We start from the raw sequence: 16382 nt of genomic DNA, 5'->3' as shown, positions 1-16382 counted from the left end.
ATTCGTGACTGTATATAGGTCTGCTAGACTGTGGTTTTGTTCATCTCTAATGTCTACGGCAGTGATGTCAAAGCAAGCGCATTTTTCTGACCTTGACGTCGTGCGCGGGCAGCAAGCGCTAAGTATGGAAAGAGAAAGGATTGTGTATATGAATAAGCAACCTGTTGGATTAAGAAAACAGTGGTGCACCAACTTCAAACGGAACGTGGAATTTTATGTCGTTATTTGTATATGGCTTCTTTCTGTTTAATATTATCTATATTGTCTGTAAAACAAAAGTACTAACACTGATTTCTTAATATTGCACTTGTGTTTTAAATCTTAATAACATAATAGAGAGTTAAGAAGGAATTTTCACTTAAATTGCATAGTAGTATAATATTATACTGTATTAAGTGGTTGAAACACATCATTGATAAAGAAAGTGATATTCCAAAGAAAGAGATTGAGTATGACATGATAAGTTGGAATTTATATTGATGGTATCTTTAGCCTTAAAAAAGTAATCAATAAACTAATCAAAACAATATTACAGTACAAAGCAAAGTTACCTAGGTACGGTATATGTTTTAAGTGTAACTAATATTACATAACAAAACTCTTATCGCATTATGCTTTTAAAGTGATATTTGTGAGCAACTTCCTATCATCAGAATATTAAATTATTTTCTCGAAATGTGCTGAAGCTATAGAGCTGACATTTTTACAACACATGGGCACGTATCTTTTGCTTATGACGTAACAGTACTTGCTTTGTTAATTCATTTCCTTACAAACGATTTCCATGCGAATATTTTCAAAATTTTCAATACACTATCTTCAGTAATACGTATATACGGTATATTACATTTACGAAAACATTCTGTAAGGCTACTAAATAAATAGGCCTATACCTGAAAATTTCACTTTTCTATACGAAAAGTTGAGAAAATATTTCTTTTGAATAAAAAAATCAAACTTGTGAAAAATGAGCATTAAAATTAAAACTTACATTCTTATAATGCACTTATACTTCTCAGGCAAATCTAAAAATTACCATGGATACAGTTTTAATAAGTTCTCTTCCCTTTATCTATTGAATCAGTGCTGGCCATCCCTGAATATAGCTCGACCAAACGGCATACAGTATACCACCTCTTTCGTCTGTCTCTTTCCTTTCCGCTGTAAAGCGTTCAGGCTCTCCTGGGCTCTAAAGCGCGCGCTTGCTCCTGCGGGCATCAATTGATATGCCTGGTCTACGGTACAGTTATTCACGATCTGTAGTGAACCTCACAAAATATACTAAACTGCATCTGGTAAATATTCCTTTCTTCAAATGCTGCCAGGTGTCTTGAACGAAATAGACCAGTTTGGTAATTTTTTTATTTCATATTTATTATTTTTTGCTTATAATTAGTCTAATTATTAATAATAAAAAAATGTCAGTGCAGTGGTCGGCATTTTATACCTTCAGCCGTTGTACAGTGATCGTACCAAACCTGCCTAGCTCGTTCACCTCGTATGCTAAACGTCAATCAACCCTGCCGCCAGAGTTGGAGAGTCGCGTTCTACTTATATGAAATGTACTAGCCTACATTTACCGACCGCTGTGTTATCGGATATAACTGCATACATATTTAGCTGCTAGATGTAAACGCTTCACACTTTTACTTAATCTACATTTAAATTAGCGGGATTAAACACAGTAAGTAAGTTTAAATGAATTTGATACAGACAAGAATGCTTGTAATGCCTTTATTTTCGTCACGGATTGCCCAGCATCCTGTTCAATCTCCCAACTCAAATTAAAATAGAAATACCTCGGTCGAAGTTAAATTTTACACAAACAAAATGTCTATGCCATATCCTGGATAAACCAGCATGTAGAATGTCTCTCAATTTCGGGAATGACAGTAGGCCTAGTTGTGTTAGTTTATAGTACATTATGCAACGACCCTATAATGGTAGTAATTAAGACACGAGTATGTTTGTTTATGAAACGAGCGCAAGCGAGTTACATAATTTTCATACGAGCGTCTTAATTACCATTATAGGCAAGTTTCATAGGACTTTTTATGCTCGACCATATTTCTAACTTGAAATTATTCATAAATATTCATGTTATGATTATGTAAGTGATGAGCGGAATTGACCTAAATTGTGAGATGTGCGCAGACGCGAAAGTATTGATTTTTTTCCGAGGAACAATAATGTCATTGACTGTGATATAATCTAGAGAACATTAATTTTGATATAACCTGGAAATTGATTTAGAATTGAAAAACGAGATGACAAATTGAATTTATTTGAATATTATTTACAATTAACGCTAATTATTATAGTAACAGAACATAACCTTCTGCGATAGTATTGGATTTCCAGCCTCCGTGACGTTTCCCTCGTTGTCTTTCGATTGCATATCCGAGAATAATCGAAAACCTGAATTTTAATTAATAGTGTACTTTAATGGCATCCATTAAAGGACTGCTACCAGGTGTATAATTACTACATTTCGGCATGGTCGAGCGTAAAATATTTAATTTTTGTTTCGAATTACAAATAGGAGTGGGCCAAAGGGTCTAAGAAAAGGGGAGTAATTAATGAAGGGCATGCAACATATTTTCTCTACATAATATGAAGCGACATTCTGAAATTAGTCTCAGCTCACGACAATTTTTTCACTATAGCTCACTTTAATGTTGCAGAACTCGCATTTACAAATCAAACAAGTGGTAATACATCTGTAGCTGCTTTCGATACCGATATATTACTGAGAGAGGCCACGCAGCACGGCTAATTTTATACGCAACTTCGGCACCTGGAGTTTGCAAACTTTCATGTTAACGTCTTACGGTAATGTTTATGTCAATGCTTACGTGGATCATTGTGAATGATCCCATTTGATAGCCTGGGCGCAAACTTCTGTGTTTATGTTACGGTTATGTTTAATTTTCGTTCTGAATGGGCCTTTACATTGGCTCGTGACCTAATTATTAATAACGTTAGTATTCGGCTGTGCATCACAGTCTTGTTATAGTAAGCATTTCAAATTCTACCATTTTTTGTTTCACTACGATCGGAACGGATACCCATACTCGGTACGAAGACATATTCTATGTCAAAAGACGGCAATATTACAAGAAACTTTCGAACTGTCTATACGCCAAATATAGGTAGCTTAAGCAGCAATATAAAGAACCTCAATTCACTGTTACTGCTGTTTTAAGACTATGAATCGTGGAATAATAGTGATTATTTCATTTTCAATATACTGACACACAGGAGTTCTGTATCAATCTTTTACTAACAAAAGAAATCAGACGAGCTGAACGTGTGTTGTGTTTTTACAGAACTTGAAAGTGTAACGTAAGTTCAACGTCGATTTCACCATGAGCATGATGTTTGGAGAGCTCCGAATTACAAGTCGATAATGTTATGGTATCGCACGTTTAAAGAAAGTGGATCTGTTACCATGCCACGCATTGGTGGACATAGGCGTGTTCTCGAAAACGTAAGCTATTATTAGCTCTACTATGAAAGCAAATAGCAGTAGAGTCTAAGGGTACGTACACGTTGGAGCAACGATAAACGATAAGAGAAATGATCTAGCGACGCTTTGGTATTATCAAAGAATCAAGTGTTCATATCGGAGCAACGAGGTCGCGGGAAGCGAACATTTTGATTTATCAGTAGAAGATATTCTATGCATTCACTTAATGAAAGAAGATATATAGGAAATATCAGCTGCCAAATTCAAGGTTAATATAAGTTAAATACGTACAAAATTAAACCAGTTTCTCATCCCAAAGATAGTATAAATTCGTTGTGTTGTGACTGGTTCTTGTGATCACATAACATATGACCAATAAATACACAACTGATCAATTTGCCAATGTCTACAATAATTAATTTAATATGCCGAAATAATAATAAATCGATTAATATTCGGATATATTGACAACCACCGGTAATTATACAGATTAATATTATCTCAATCAGAGATCATATGAACGACAAGAGCGAAGAAAATGGAACATCGCTTTATCGTTACTCCAATATGCACACCTCAATGACAATGCATGCTTCTATTCTCCCTGATATAGCATCGCTGCTTCTTTTATCGTTTATCGTCGCTCCAACGTGTACGTACCCTTAGACGGCCGTCCTCAGAGATTGCTATGCCACACACAACTGATCATTATCTAAAACAACTTTATCCCTACGCATGAAAAGTATTTAGGCATTACGCGATCTGTAGAAATGGGTAACGTTTGATCTTCATACCAGAGCTGCGATAGGAAACCTACATTGACACGGTGTTCCAGCAGCTATCGCACCATGTCGTTGAAGAAAAGAAGATTTTCTTAATAATATTTAACATAATACTGATATTGAATACTAGTAATACGTAAGAATTTTATGTACGTAAGCATTGTACGTATTAAAGCTATATTTCAGAACTTCATCAACCTCAAAGTGACAACTCTGGCGACAGTTAAAAACTAGACAAAGTACAACACAGCATTAAACACATATTATAGTAGAGGAAATGATTTTCAGTATCATTTACGTAACATCTATATACTGTAATTAAAAAACCCACATTCCTGTACTCCGTATTTTTTAATATTAACATAAAATAGGCCTACTGTACTTAAAGGCAGTACACATTTAGTTCGATTGAAGAACGCATCTATAATAATATAACAAACACCGAAATTTTGTTCTTATAAGCAGATAATATACAAAAGTTTCACAAAAAATAGTCGAAAAGCTGTAATAATTTATATTCGCGAGACATTCCGGATGTATGATAATATTACGGAACATTCTGCTTGCCTAATTTATCTAACACCGCTCGTCACAATACAACATTTTCAGTACTGATTAATAGAATCAATTTTAAACTTTGAGAACGTGACATATGATTGATAACTTGAAACTTCCATAAAATAAATTAACACCGCAACAACAAACACGAAGATTACAATAATTAGAACAAAAAAAATTAAAACATACAGATTTTATTTGCTTGAATGTATATTAACATGTAATTTAATTATAATAAAAACTTACCCGATGCTGATTTCCTTCTTTTCTTTTCAATCCACGGGTAGGCCTAGCCACAAAAATTCGGAATTAGGATGTCGCATGTGAAATCGTCTGTCAAATATTTCGCACACGTTAATAACACAAAACAAAACGAATTTCAATTTAATTTTTATTTAAACAGTCTCAAGCTTTTCTTTAAAATAGTACGCCAAACATTCAAATTCACCACTTTTACTGTACTTGAACCACAGCCAAAACACCAACAGGTTATTTATTGTGTACTATTTCTTTACGCGCAAAAAAAAAAGCACAACACATTCCTAGTACAAGCGTGACATAAACTTCACAAACAACACGTAGTAGAAACACTAAACACAACAAATAACCCTGTAACAGTCGTCTTCGTAGTGTAAACACCGATATTTCAAAGGTTTTCTCGATTTGTATATGCGATTCCAAGTGCAGTGACTGTACCTGCTCAAAGTCCCGCGCATTCTGCGGCAAAATAGCAGACGAAACATGCACGGTACGGTTCTGGGAGATAATGACACATGACGCAATAAACTTCGTTGCCATCTGTTGGCAGGATTGAATACTAATGATGTAACATTTCCTGCCCCCTATACGGTTCAATCGGAACCACTTATGTAACTTACTACTGTATATTATATTTTAAATAAACATTGTCCGCCTCCATGGTCTCGAGGTAGCGTGCTGGACTATTTGTTAAGGTGGCCCGGGTTTGATTCCCGGTAATGAAGTTAGGGGGATTTAATTCGAACCTCTTCACGGGGGCTGGTTGTCTATCCAATGTCCCAGTGTGTGTGGTGTCTCACAGTGGCCCCCTTGGGTACCAGGGACGTCGCTAGGGGGTTGCGAAAAGGTGCGCAAACACCTCCATAAAAAATCGGAGCACCCCTTTCCGCACCCCAAAGGGCAATTTATTAACATAATACTAAGCATAAATTATTTTGAAGAACAAAAACAAACAAACAAACAATTTCTTGGATGTGAAAAAACTACGTCCCATACATAGTGTATCGTAATGGATGTGATGAGCAATAATAATAATAATTATTATTATTATTATTATTATTATTATTATTTATTTATTTACTTATATTTAATGTGCTGTACAACAGCCAGAGGCTAATTACAGTTCAGCACAAAAAATATAATAAAAACATTAGCAATAATTTACAATAAAAGTACAAAGAAATAATTAAATTAATGGCAATTAATTAAAATGATAATTACAAATGAAATAATGGAATCATAAATGAAGAATGGAATCATATAAAATAGTATTACAAAGATATACAAGATTATAATACAACGACAATAATGACAATGAATAATAATAATAATAATAATAATAATAATAATAATAATAATAATAATAATAATAATAATAATAATAAACAGATGTATAGTATGCGCGCAAGTGCATAAAAGAACATTTTGGATTTTTTATGTACCACATTTTTACAGCTTGCACCCCATTTTTAAATCTCGCACCCAATCCGCACCGCCCTTGCTCTGATCCTGGTGATGTCACTGCTGGGTACCCTGACCCAGTAAATGGGGGAGTCCTGCAGTGTGTGCGTGTCTTCAGTAGAGTTGTAGCCTAGGCACAATAAGCCTCAGGCTGCAGTGCTGAAATTAGTATTAAAAAAATTACGAGTCAAGTAATCAATACTTCTGCAAATTACCACTGATTAAAAACTCATTATCCTTTACATTAAGATTAAACAGTTCAGTTTTAAACCAGAAGAGAGCATGATCGATGGTGGACAGAAAAAGTTTATCTTCAGAATTTTTATCTAGGCACCTAGGGCAGCGGTGACCAAAACTCGAGCTGCAGTGATTACATGTGACAGACAGCCTATGAAGTAAGGAGACGGAGGAAAGGTACTTGGCATGAAAACTACAACCAGTGGTGTTACTGTACTAACATCTTGATCAATCCCACTGATAAAAGTCTCAAGCTTTGCTGTATCAGTAATGTCACAGCTGTCATCAAGAGCCAGTGAATAATATACGATTTTTCTTGCTTCTTTTTTTAACCTTCCTCTTGAACATAATCAGCAATTTTCTAAATTCTTCTCTCGATACTTGATCGAGAAATTCGTAGTTTTTCAAAATTAAAAACTTCTTATGGACAAATTATTTAAACTATTTTAATCATTACTCTTTTAAGAAATTCTGTTCCATTAAAAGGCTTTAGACCACGTGATATTTCAAACACCACCAGGTAGCCGACTTCCTTACATTTCTTTATCTCATCTTTCTCTTCCTGGCTATGATTTAAGACATGTCAATTACTGGCGTTTAACAGTTCGTTGGCACATAATATTGAATCAATTTTTCTACAATACTAATAATAATAATAATAATAATAATAATAATAATAATAATAATAATAATAATTTATTTAATCTGACAGGATTAAGGCCATAAGGCCTTCTCTTCCATCCTATCAGATAGCACATATAAATACAAAAAAGAAATACAAACACTGATGAAAATGATACAAATTAAGTTAAAGCCCTGTAGAGGGTCAACAGAGTCAAAAGTACATTATAGTGCTCTCATCGAGCTAATACAACGAAAAGAAAGAAAACAGAGATAGCAATGATGATATTGATAACTGACAATAATAATAATAACAATAATAATAATAATAATAATAATAGTAGTAGTAGTAGTAGCAATAATAATAATAATAATAATAATAATAATAATAATAATAATAATACATTACATATTAATTTTCAATTTTACAACAGCATAGTTACAATATTTACTATATGTCATGGGTTAAGGTGAAGTTGCGCAACCTGACATGTGTTCAACAAACAATTCCACGAACTAGAATGTGATTTTTTAATTTAAATTTGAATTTTGATATTGTCCGACAGTCTCTGAATAACTAATAAATAGTTACCCTCATCTAAAGATTAAGAAAATTAAAACTGAGATAAAACCTAATAATTTTATCCTCTAGGGAGAAGATCTAAAAATATCAATATTCATGCACGTACATAAGAATTATAGAAACACATACTTAGTGGTCAGTAATAATAATAATAATAATAATAATAATAATAATAATAATAATAATAATACATTACTCAGAGTGGCAATTAATGTTTCTATATGCTCCTAATAGCAAAGTAAACATATTATATTTCATCCGACAGAACAACAAAAAAAATTCTCCTTCTCATTCTTTACAAAACAACCTCTTACTGCTTGTAGAGGCAGAGTTTGTAGAGCGACATGATACCACCACTGCTTGCCTTCAGTACGTGAAATGAAACACACAGCAATGTACAGGAAACTCCCTATACCCATTTGAATGGTTGTGGTTACACATTGTAATCACGACACCCGCTCTAGTCACCGCTGATCTAGGCCATAGATGTCCAATTGTAACTCGTACGAGGTAACTCCTGGCATAAGCAACCTGCAGCGCATATTCTTTAAGGTCGTTTTTCCTATTTCATATTATTTCAAATAGCAGAAGTCAGTGGGATACATAACTTTTGAAGACTTTATGCTATAACATGGAAATGTGAATCCATAAACCATGGATTCCCTATCTCAAGTTGCTTGTCTAGGACTTTCTATACTCGGTGAAAATATTTTGGTGATGTTCAGTAACATTTTGTATATAAAATAATAATTATGGAACAGTTCGCCAACCTTCACGTTCCCAGGCTCTGGTAAGCTTTTCGTTAATTGTGAATGGTCACATTTAAGTATATGTATTTTAACAATTTTTCTGTTCTCGTTTTCGCTTCCGTTCCCAGTTTATTGTGGACTACCTTTAAGTCCAAAGAACTGGTTTCATTTTTCACTGCAAAGACATTATAAAACGCAAAATAACTCTTTATATTTATATGTTTTCATATTAAATTCAAAACTGCACATAACATAACTGACTGATGAATACTGTAATATGCATGTTTAATTTCATATTCACTTACTAGTTGCAGTTCAATTCAGTTTACTCCTGTAAGAGGAAAAATCCATAAAGGAGCTCGTTTTCATTCCAGTTTATTAAAAAATTAACTTATATTATTTCAGTAGCTACAATCGTGGCTAAAGCACTGGACTTATAATCCTGTGGACCCAGGTTCGTTCCCCAGTGTGCCCCGACTTATAATTTGTGTTGGATAACCCCATGGTCCAGATAACACAGAGGTTTTCTCCAGGAGCTCCATTTCCCCTGTGGCATCCTAAAAAATCTCCATCATCAATTCATCTCATTGCGAGTGTGAGACTAGCATCTTATGGTGCATCCTGGACAATGACTCTGTCGGTAAATTGGTCTATCACAGCTAGCTTCATAAGGGTAAATAACAAGCAACCCTCTGGCTCAGACCATCCCAGCTACTGGATATGAATGACACATCCTAGCCAGGGATAATTACTTCCCACCCACTGGATGATTTAAATTTACATATAAATATTTACTTAATAATCTTACTGTTAAATAAGAATCACGGAAAGGACTCCTGAAAAGATAGTAACTGCAACAATGAAATATCTATCAGCCAATCAGAAGCCTGATGGTGTTGAAAACTGAACTAGCCAATCTAAGCATCACAGCATGCAGCCCTGCAAGTTCTTACTTCCTGGACAGCGACCACAACTGTGACCATCACAACTCTGAGAAAGAACAGGTTTCAGACTGCAGGGGCCTGTTTCTCAAAACTCATGGACTAGTAATACTAGTCTGTACAGTAGTAATATTAGTTTATTTTACAAGTCTGTGTTTCTAGAAACTACAAGGGTAAAGTAGTAGTTACCAGTTCACAGACTAGTAATATTGGTCGATTTCACCAGTTCATAAGTGATTCTGTTTCTCAAAATGCTAATCTAGTTGATTACACTAGTATTCAACAGGAATATTCCTACAAGACTCTAAAGACTGGTGATTTCTATATTATCAGTTACCAGTGACAACCTTTCTCAGATAAAACAAAATATTGTAGTCATTTTCTTTTAATATCTGGTTTGGTGATTCCGAATGAAGTCATGAAGAAGTTGTGAGAAGAGCTAAAACTGTATCGAGAAAGAACAATTATTATTCCTTTACGGGAGCATTGTTTAAATATAATGAACGGTTTAGGTAAAGTACTGAAAAGCTTGAAAAGTTGTTAAATATAGTGGGACCTGCCATAACAAGACAAAAAAAATAGAAGTCTTGCATTATCAGCAAAGCTTCAAATACAAATTGCTCTACAAATCGGGATGTTGATTATTTTCCAATGCCATCTAGTCTTTCTGTCCTAGACCAGCAACACTTGCAGAATTTTTTCCTAATAATCTAATACCAATTCATCAACTAATTTTTACTAGCTTTCCTCCTCCACTGCCAGTTCTTCTGACATTGTCAACTTTAACCTACAAATTAAATATATAACGACAATAATTTATGAATAGATAAAATGTAAAACAAAAAAAATTAGCGAATTTTTCATCAAGTCATAAGTGGCATTCATGTCGGCAGTAGACCCACTAGCTACATCATATGTTCAAATTACGATACTGTGAACTTGAATTGGTACTTATCAAAATTGCTTTCTTAATGTTGGGCCAGTAAGTGTCCCTAACGTATACATAATCTTTGTTCTGAGGTATCAGTTCCATAGCCTCACACATTACAACACTTTTTGTCCATTTGTTTATTTCATCATTTTTTGTTAACATGCTTGAAAAAGCACCGAATAATAATCCTTTGATTCATTAATCATATTGAGTATAGTTAATTTGCTTTCAACTGATGGAATTTCAACCGAAAAGAGAAATCGAAACCACAATACAAACAACTTAGCCTTCTAACCTCAAATAACAATACCTACCAATGACTATAAACAAATGAACTCAATCAGCTGACTAGTGAAACAGATCATGTAACTAGTGAAAAATTGTCACAAGTTACTAGACTGGTAAAATAGTTTGAGAAACAGAATCTACTAGAGCTGGTGAAATATACTCTGGTAACTAGTAACTGGTGAACTACTAAACTAGTATTTTTGAGAAACAGGCCCCAGGAAAGAGAATTAACAGGTGTGATTAAGTGAAGTGTGCATGTGCGCGCATTTATCAAAATTACAATGTCTAATTCGGGAGTTACAGGAAGACCACACATTCCAATTTCAATTAAAGATCCCACTGCTCCCAAACAACAAAAATTTGAACATTTCCGAAAGCAATTTTTTTTTTTTCAGTCTTTCTGTGGACAATATTAAGAGTCATTCTGAAGACATGGACTTTCTATCGGGTGCAGCAGTCTTACTTGGCACTTAGATGAATGTGAATATGTGTTTTATGGTGGTATGTCTATATCTTATTTCTGCAGAAAGGTGCAATACAGTGTAAGTGAAAACACGCATGCTTCACTTGTGAAAGTTTTCTATCTTAAAAAAAAAAAAAACAACAAATCTATTCCGCCCTCTTGTGGGACTTTGTAAATGCAGTTGAAATTATTCCCATTTCTACAATTGAATATGAGAGGGGGTTCAGTGCAATGAATCTGGCACTGACTGAGCAAGGGAACAAGTTACAAGTTGAAACACTTTCAAATTTACTTTTTATCTGAATAAATGGTCCTTCATTGCTTCAATGCACAAACATTTGCAACAACACACATCAACTCGAAACATCACAGTGCCCTGGATAAACCTACAGGAAAGCCACCAACCTAGCGAGAATATCGTTCATATCATCTCTTCAACTGATGTATGTTTCACATTTTACATAAATTTGATTTCAGAACTTGCAGAAACAAAGAATGTTATTTTTACTATTTAACGCAAATAAGGTAACACCACAGTCTAGTATATACAGTCATGAAGCTTGAGTTGTGAGGGTGCTAGGAACAATAGACTGTGCCGGTACTATTTCGCATTGTCTGTAATGAGATGATACTAGCGATCCTAGTGGTTAGCAACTATCTATGGATGCATATTTACTATGTATTGAGCTTCGTGACTATATATACTAGACTGTGGTAATACAGTAAAACCTTGATAATCCATACACCATTAAGCCAGACTTTGCTTAATCTGGGCATGCAAAAAAAAAAAAAAAAAAAACTGATGAGTGGAAAAATTAAAGAACCTTGTTTTAAGACTTGCTTTTACACATTAGAACATCATATTATATTAGGTGAGTGATGTGAAAGAACATTTAAACCACGTAATTCAGTTCGTTGAAGTGACATTGAAAACATATCTGCATACTATGACCACTTGAGACAGCTCTGTGAATTATTAGTGAAGGAAATACATTCCAAACTGTCCCAAAAGAATACAGACATGTACTTCAAACCACCTTACGCAGCAAGAGATTCAAGTGATGCAGTGCCAGGTCCATGGACATAATTATGGGTATCACATGTGTACTGCATTGTATGCATTGCTTCACATTGTACTGTATAAAATACACTATAATAAACGTGTTTTGTTCCTATAAACGGAGTTTTAATGCACTTTCTATTGTTCTTTTAAGTAAACTTGCTTTAATTTACAGATGAAAAATGTTACAATTTCAGTTTAAATGTGTGTAAATACAAAATTTCATTGTGACTCCTGATTTTTTTATATGAATATGTTAGGAAAAGAAAACTGCAATCACTTCAGATATTCAAATAAGAAAAATCTCATCCAGAGTGGGTGTCTGGAAAGGTTCCCAAAATGCTAGCTGCGTTTCCACGTTGGATGGCTATTCCTATTGGTTGCCGTAGATATTGGTGCAGTGAGGGTCTCCAGTGTGCACTGGTTCGAGTCTTCATGAGAGAAGAAATTTTCTCATGAAATTTCGGCCAGTGTATGGGACCAGTGCCCAACCAGCATCGTGATGCACTTGGGGAGCTACGATAGGTAGCGAAATCCAGTTACGCAAACCAGCTACAACGGCTAGAGGGCTCATCGTGCTAACCACACGATACCTCCATTCTGGTTGGATGATCGTCCACCTCTGCTTCGGCATGTGGCCGTGAGGCCAGCAGCTGGCTGGTCGGGCTTGGCCCTTCGTGGGTTGTAGTGACACAGATTATTATTTATTATTGAGGTTCTCCAGTAACAGTCAGTTAATCAGGACTTTTGTTAACCTGGTCGACTTATCCCCCCCCCCCAATTAGTCCGGATTAACGAGGTTTTACTGTAGTTTATTTTAAGAAATCATATTTTTATATATAGTCCCGTCACTCTAATTTCCGGCAGTCAATCGCGTTGCAGGTCGGCTACATTTAAACGTGTGCATCTTGTGATTTGCTGATTCATTTCTTAAGGCTCGATAAATACTTAATATAATTGCCCGCCATTTTAGCTCTTTCGTTGGCGTTCGCAGAAAGCACACGAAGACGTTATTTGTCACTCAATTATTTGCTGAATTACAGTGCGTTTGATTTATTATCATAGGAGCTACGACATGATAATGTTTAAAGGTGTGGCAAATAGATTCCTCGTATGGTAGCTCCTCAACGTAAGAACAAAAATGGCGAACGATACTACCCACCTAGACTTTATAGAGCCTTCACTTTCTAAGACGTAAGCAAAGAGGCGGTGTCACGCTGGAAATAAAAGCGTCGGGACTATAGTAATAATATTTTAGAATCATGTAAGTTCCTTGTACCTGTAAATCAGTTTTCAGGGTGGTATGATATACATATTTAAAATTTTAATTTTGATAGTGGACTCTCTAGGCAGCCCCCTCCCTGGTAAAACCACAAATAGCACACTGGCGTCCACCATATATATATAAATCCAGACGTTTGAGATGGGCAGGGCATGTAGCACATATGGACGAATCCAGAAATGCATATAAAGTGTTAGTTGGGAGACCGGAGGGAAAAAGACCTTTGGGGAGGCCAAGACGTAGATGGGAGGATAATATTAAAATGGATTTGAGGGAGGTGGGATATGGTGGGCTTATGTGAGGGCGGCAATGAACCTTCGGGTTCCTTAAAAGCCATTTGTAAGTAAGTATATATATTTTCGGTTATTTGAGTGTTTCACTGTATAGGTGAATTTTGTTTATATTTCATTAAACAGGTGAATTTTGTTACATTTCATTAAACGGGCATGGGAAAAGCAAATTTATTAATATTTATAGGTTTACCTTTTGTAAATAAAAATAGATCTGGTAATCCTCAGTAATTCAAACCAGACAAAAAATCCAAAGTGTGACTTCAACAGGAAAGTAAAATTGCGGTCATATGACACATGAGTTTTGTGACAGTCAAGATACTTCAACATTCGAGCCATGGCATAAACAACTATCTATTGTGGAAGCAGTGGCTACCAACAGGAATCGTAAATGTCCAATCCAGATCATTTTGAATAAGTTCCCAGTTTCGTTCCCCCTTCAATACTGAAATAAAAGACTTTAGTACTATAAAATGAGATTTATTCACTTCTTGTTTCTAAAGTACTGGCTTAATTAAAATTTTACAAGGAAAACAAATTACAATATTAAATAAAACATTACACAAATTTTTCCGTTACATATACGTCTCGGTATTCAAGTACATTAAATCTTAATGTTACCAGTATAATTTTATGTTCTTAACTAGATCTGCATTTAATACTCCTTTGGTCTCACCACAAAGAATGTCACTATGCATTAATTCGACAGTCAAAACTTCATAATATAAAGTATCTACTGACACATGGAGTATACTTGCACATTCTTTTAGTAGCCATCGGAAAGAGAAAGGTAATTCATTTAACACTTCTCTTTCGAAGTCCTCGGTATTTAGTCTTCTTGTATTCATGCCAACTTCTCTGAGCCAATAATTCTGAAAAGGTAAGTAAAGTGTTACCTTGTTCTTAATTTCATTTATGTATTTCTCCTTGATAACTTCATCTAGTGAGCGTGCATCCGATTCGGACTGTTCCTTCAAACAACACATCAATATCTTTTCAGCAGCAAGAGGTAAATTATAAAATATCTTGCTAGGATGAAATAACTTTTGTGATTTGCTGTTTTCGAAGATGTCACAGTCTTCGTTTATTTCAAGTAATTCACTATCTTCATTGCATTCCTTATGGCTTCCTTTACTTTTTCCGGTTTCTTTCACATAATTCTCCGACTTACTTACAATCTCATAAACTTTCTTTTTGTTATTCTGATACTGCAGCTTTACTACATTAATTCCTTCCACTTTACGTTGTGCAATCTTCTTCTTAACAACTAAGTTTATACCTTTCTTTTCGGCCATAGCTATATACCTGAAACATATAAATAACAATAACAACAACAATAATAATAATAATAATAATAATAATAATAATAATAGATACTGTTCAAGGGACCGAATGTAAACTGCGTATTAACCGGGACCGCGTATTAGGCGGGTATACTAATTTTTAATATACAGTATCTATTAGCATTTTTCTTTATTGAAATACATGATTCATGAAAGATAATACAGTATTACTCCATTATGTAATTACTGTACTCTAGGTCAAAGACATTTACATTATGTACTGTACTTAATTCTTTCGAAAAAAAAAACATTTATAGTTGTTTGCCGTGTGCATGTACTCCAAGTCCTCATGTTTACCACACTTCAGTTTCTGCGATTACATCCTCCCGACGTCACAGCTGTAGTGATTGAGTCGCGATTTTTTATTATCGTTCTTAATGTCGATGATGGGATTCCTAATGCATCAGGGAGTTGTTTCTGAGTAAGAGAACTGTTCTCATCGTACTTTTGTAAGATTTCCAATTTTTTCGACACAGAAAGCGTAATCACTCATCGTAATCACATTCACAGACACTTCAATACACTAAAGGACAACAAACTGCCCAGCAAAAATTTCCAGAATTTTATTACGGCCGAGTGAGGAATGTTGTTTGAGAGAGAGGGTTAACAAGAGGGTGACGTATTGTAACTGTATGCAGGCTTTAACCGCGCAAATAGGGAGTCGAATAAGAGAGCGTGACAAGAGAGTGGGGTATACTAAGGTATGAAGTATGAAGGTTTAAATGCGCAGGTAAAGGGTCGAATACCAATACTTTTCAGGTTGATGGCACCAGTGAGTTCAGTGACCAAGATGTTTCATTGCTGTTACAGTACATTGCTGAAAATTACATCGAAAATATTCCACAAAAACAGCGTATTATACAGGACTTGAGCACAACAAACGGGATATTTTATAAAGGCGTTATATATGAAATGTGCAGGGACCAGACAAAAAAGTGTATTACATGGGATAGCGTAATAAGCAGGTGCATCTTATCGAGGTTTTACTGTAATATAAATAATAATAATAATAATAATAATAATAATAATAATAATAATAATAATAATAATAATAATAATAACAACA

General features: G+C 34.7%; 2 protein-coding genes across 5 annotated transcripts in view; both read right to left on the bottom strand.

Annotated features, from left to right (window-relative positions):
• Nucleotides 1-5602, bottom strand: part of tws (protein phosphatase 2 regulatory subunit tws) — an 860194-nt gene extending 854592 nt beyond the window's left edge. For both annotated transcript variants that reach the window (XM_069839362.1, XM_069839363.1), the window contains exon 1: nt 5056-5602. The gene's annotated coding sequence lies outside the window, so the exon portion shown is untranslated. The remainder of the gene's footprint in view (nt 1-5055) is intronic.
• An 850-nt stretch (nt 5603-6452) lies between these two features.
• Nucleotides 6453-16382, bottom strand: part of TAF1B (TATA box-binding protein-associated factor RNA polymerase I subunit B) — a 57520-nt gene continuing 47590 nt past the window's right edge. For 2 of the 3 annotated variants that reach the window (XM_069839355.1, XM_069839354.1), the window contains exon 11: nt 14433-15278. In XM_069839355.1, coding sequence (XP_069695456.1) covers nt 14591-15278 — 688 coding nt within the window. In that variant the 3' untranslated portion in view covers nt 14433-14590. Of the gene's footprint in view, nt 6688-14432; nt 15279-16382 lie in introns of those variants that run through there. The other variant, XM_069839356.1, reaches the window with a different exon arrangement.

The sequence above is a fragment of the Periplaneta americana genome, chromosome 11, assembly GCF_040183065.1.
Source record: "Periplaneta americana isolate PAMFEO1 chromosome 11, P.americana_PAMFEO1_priV1, whole genome shotgun sequence".
NCBI lineage: Eukaryota > Metazoa > Arthropoda > Insecta > Blattodea > Blattidae > Periplaneta > Periplaneta americana.
This window is presented reverse-complemented; position numbering and strand designations above follow the sequence as displayed.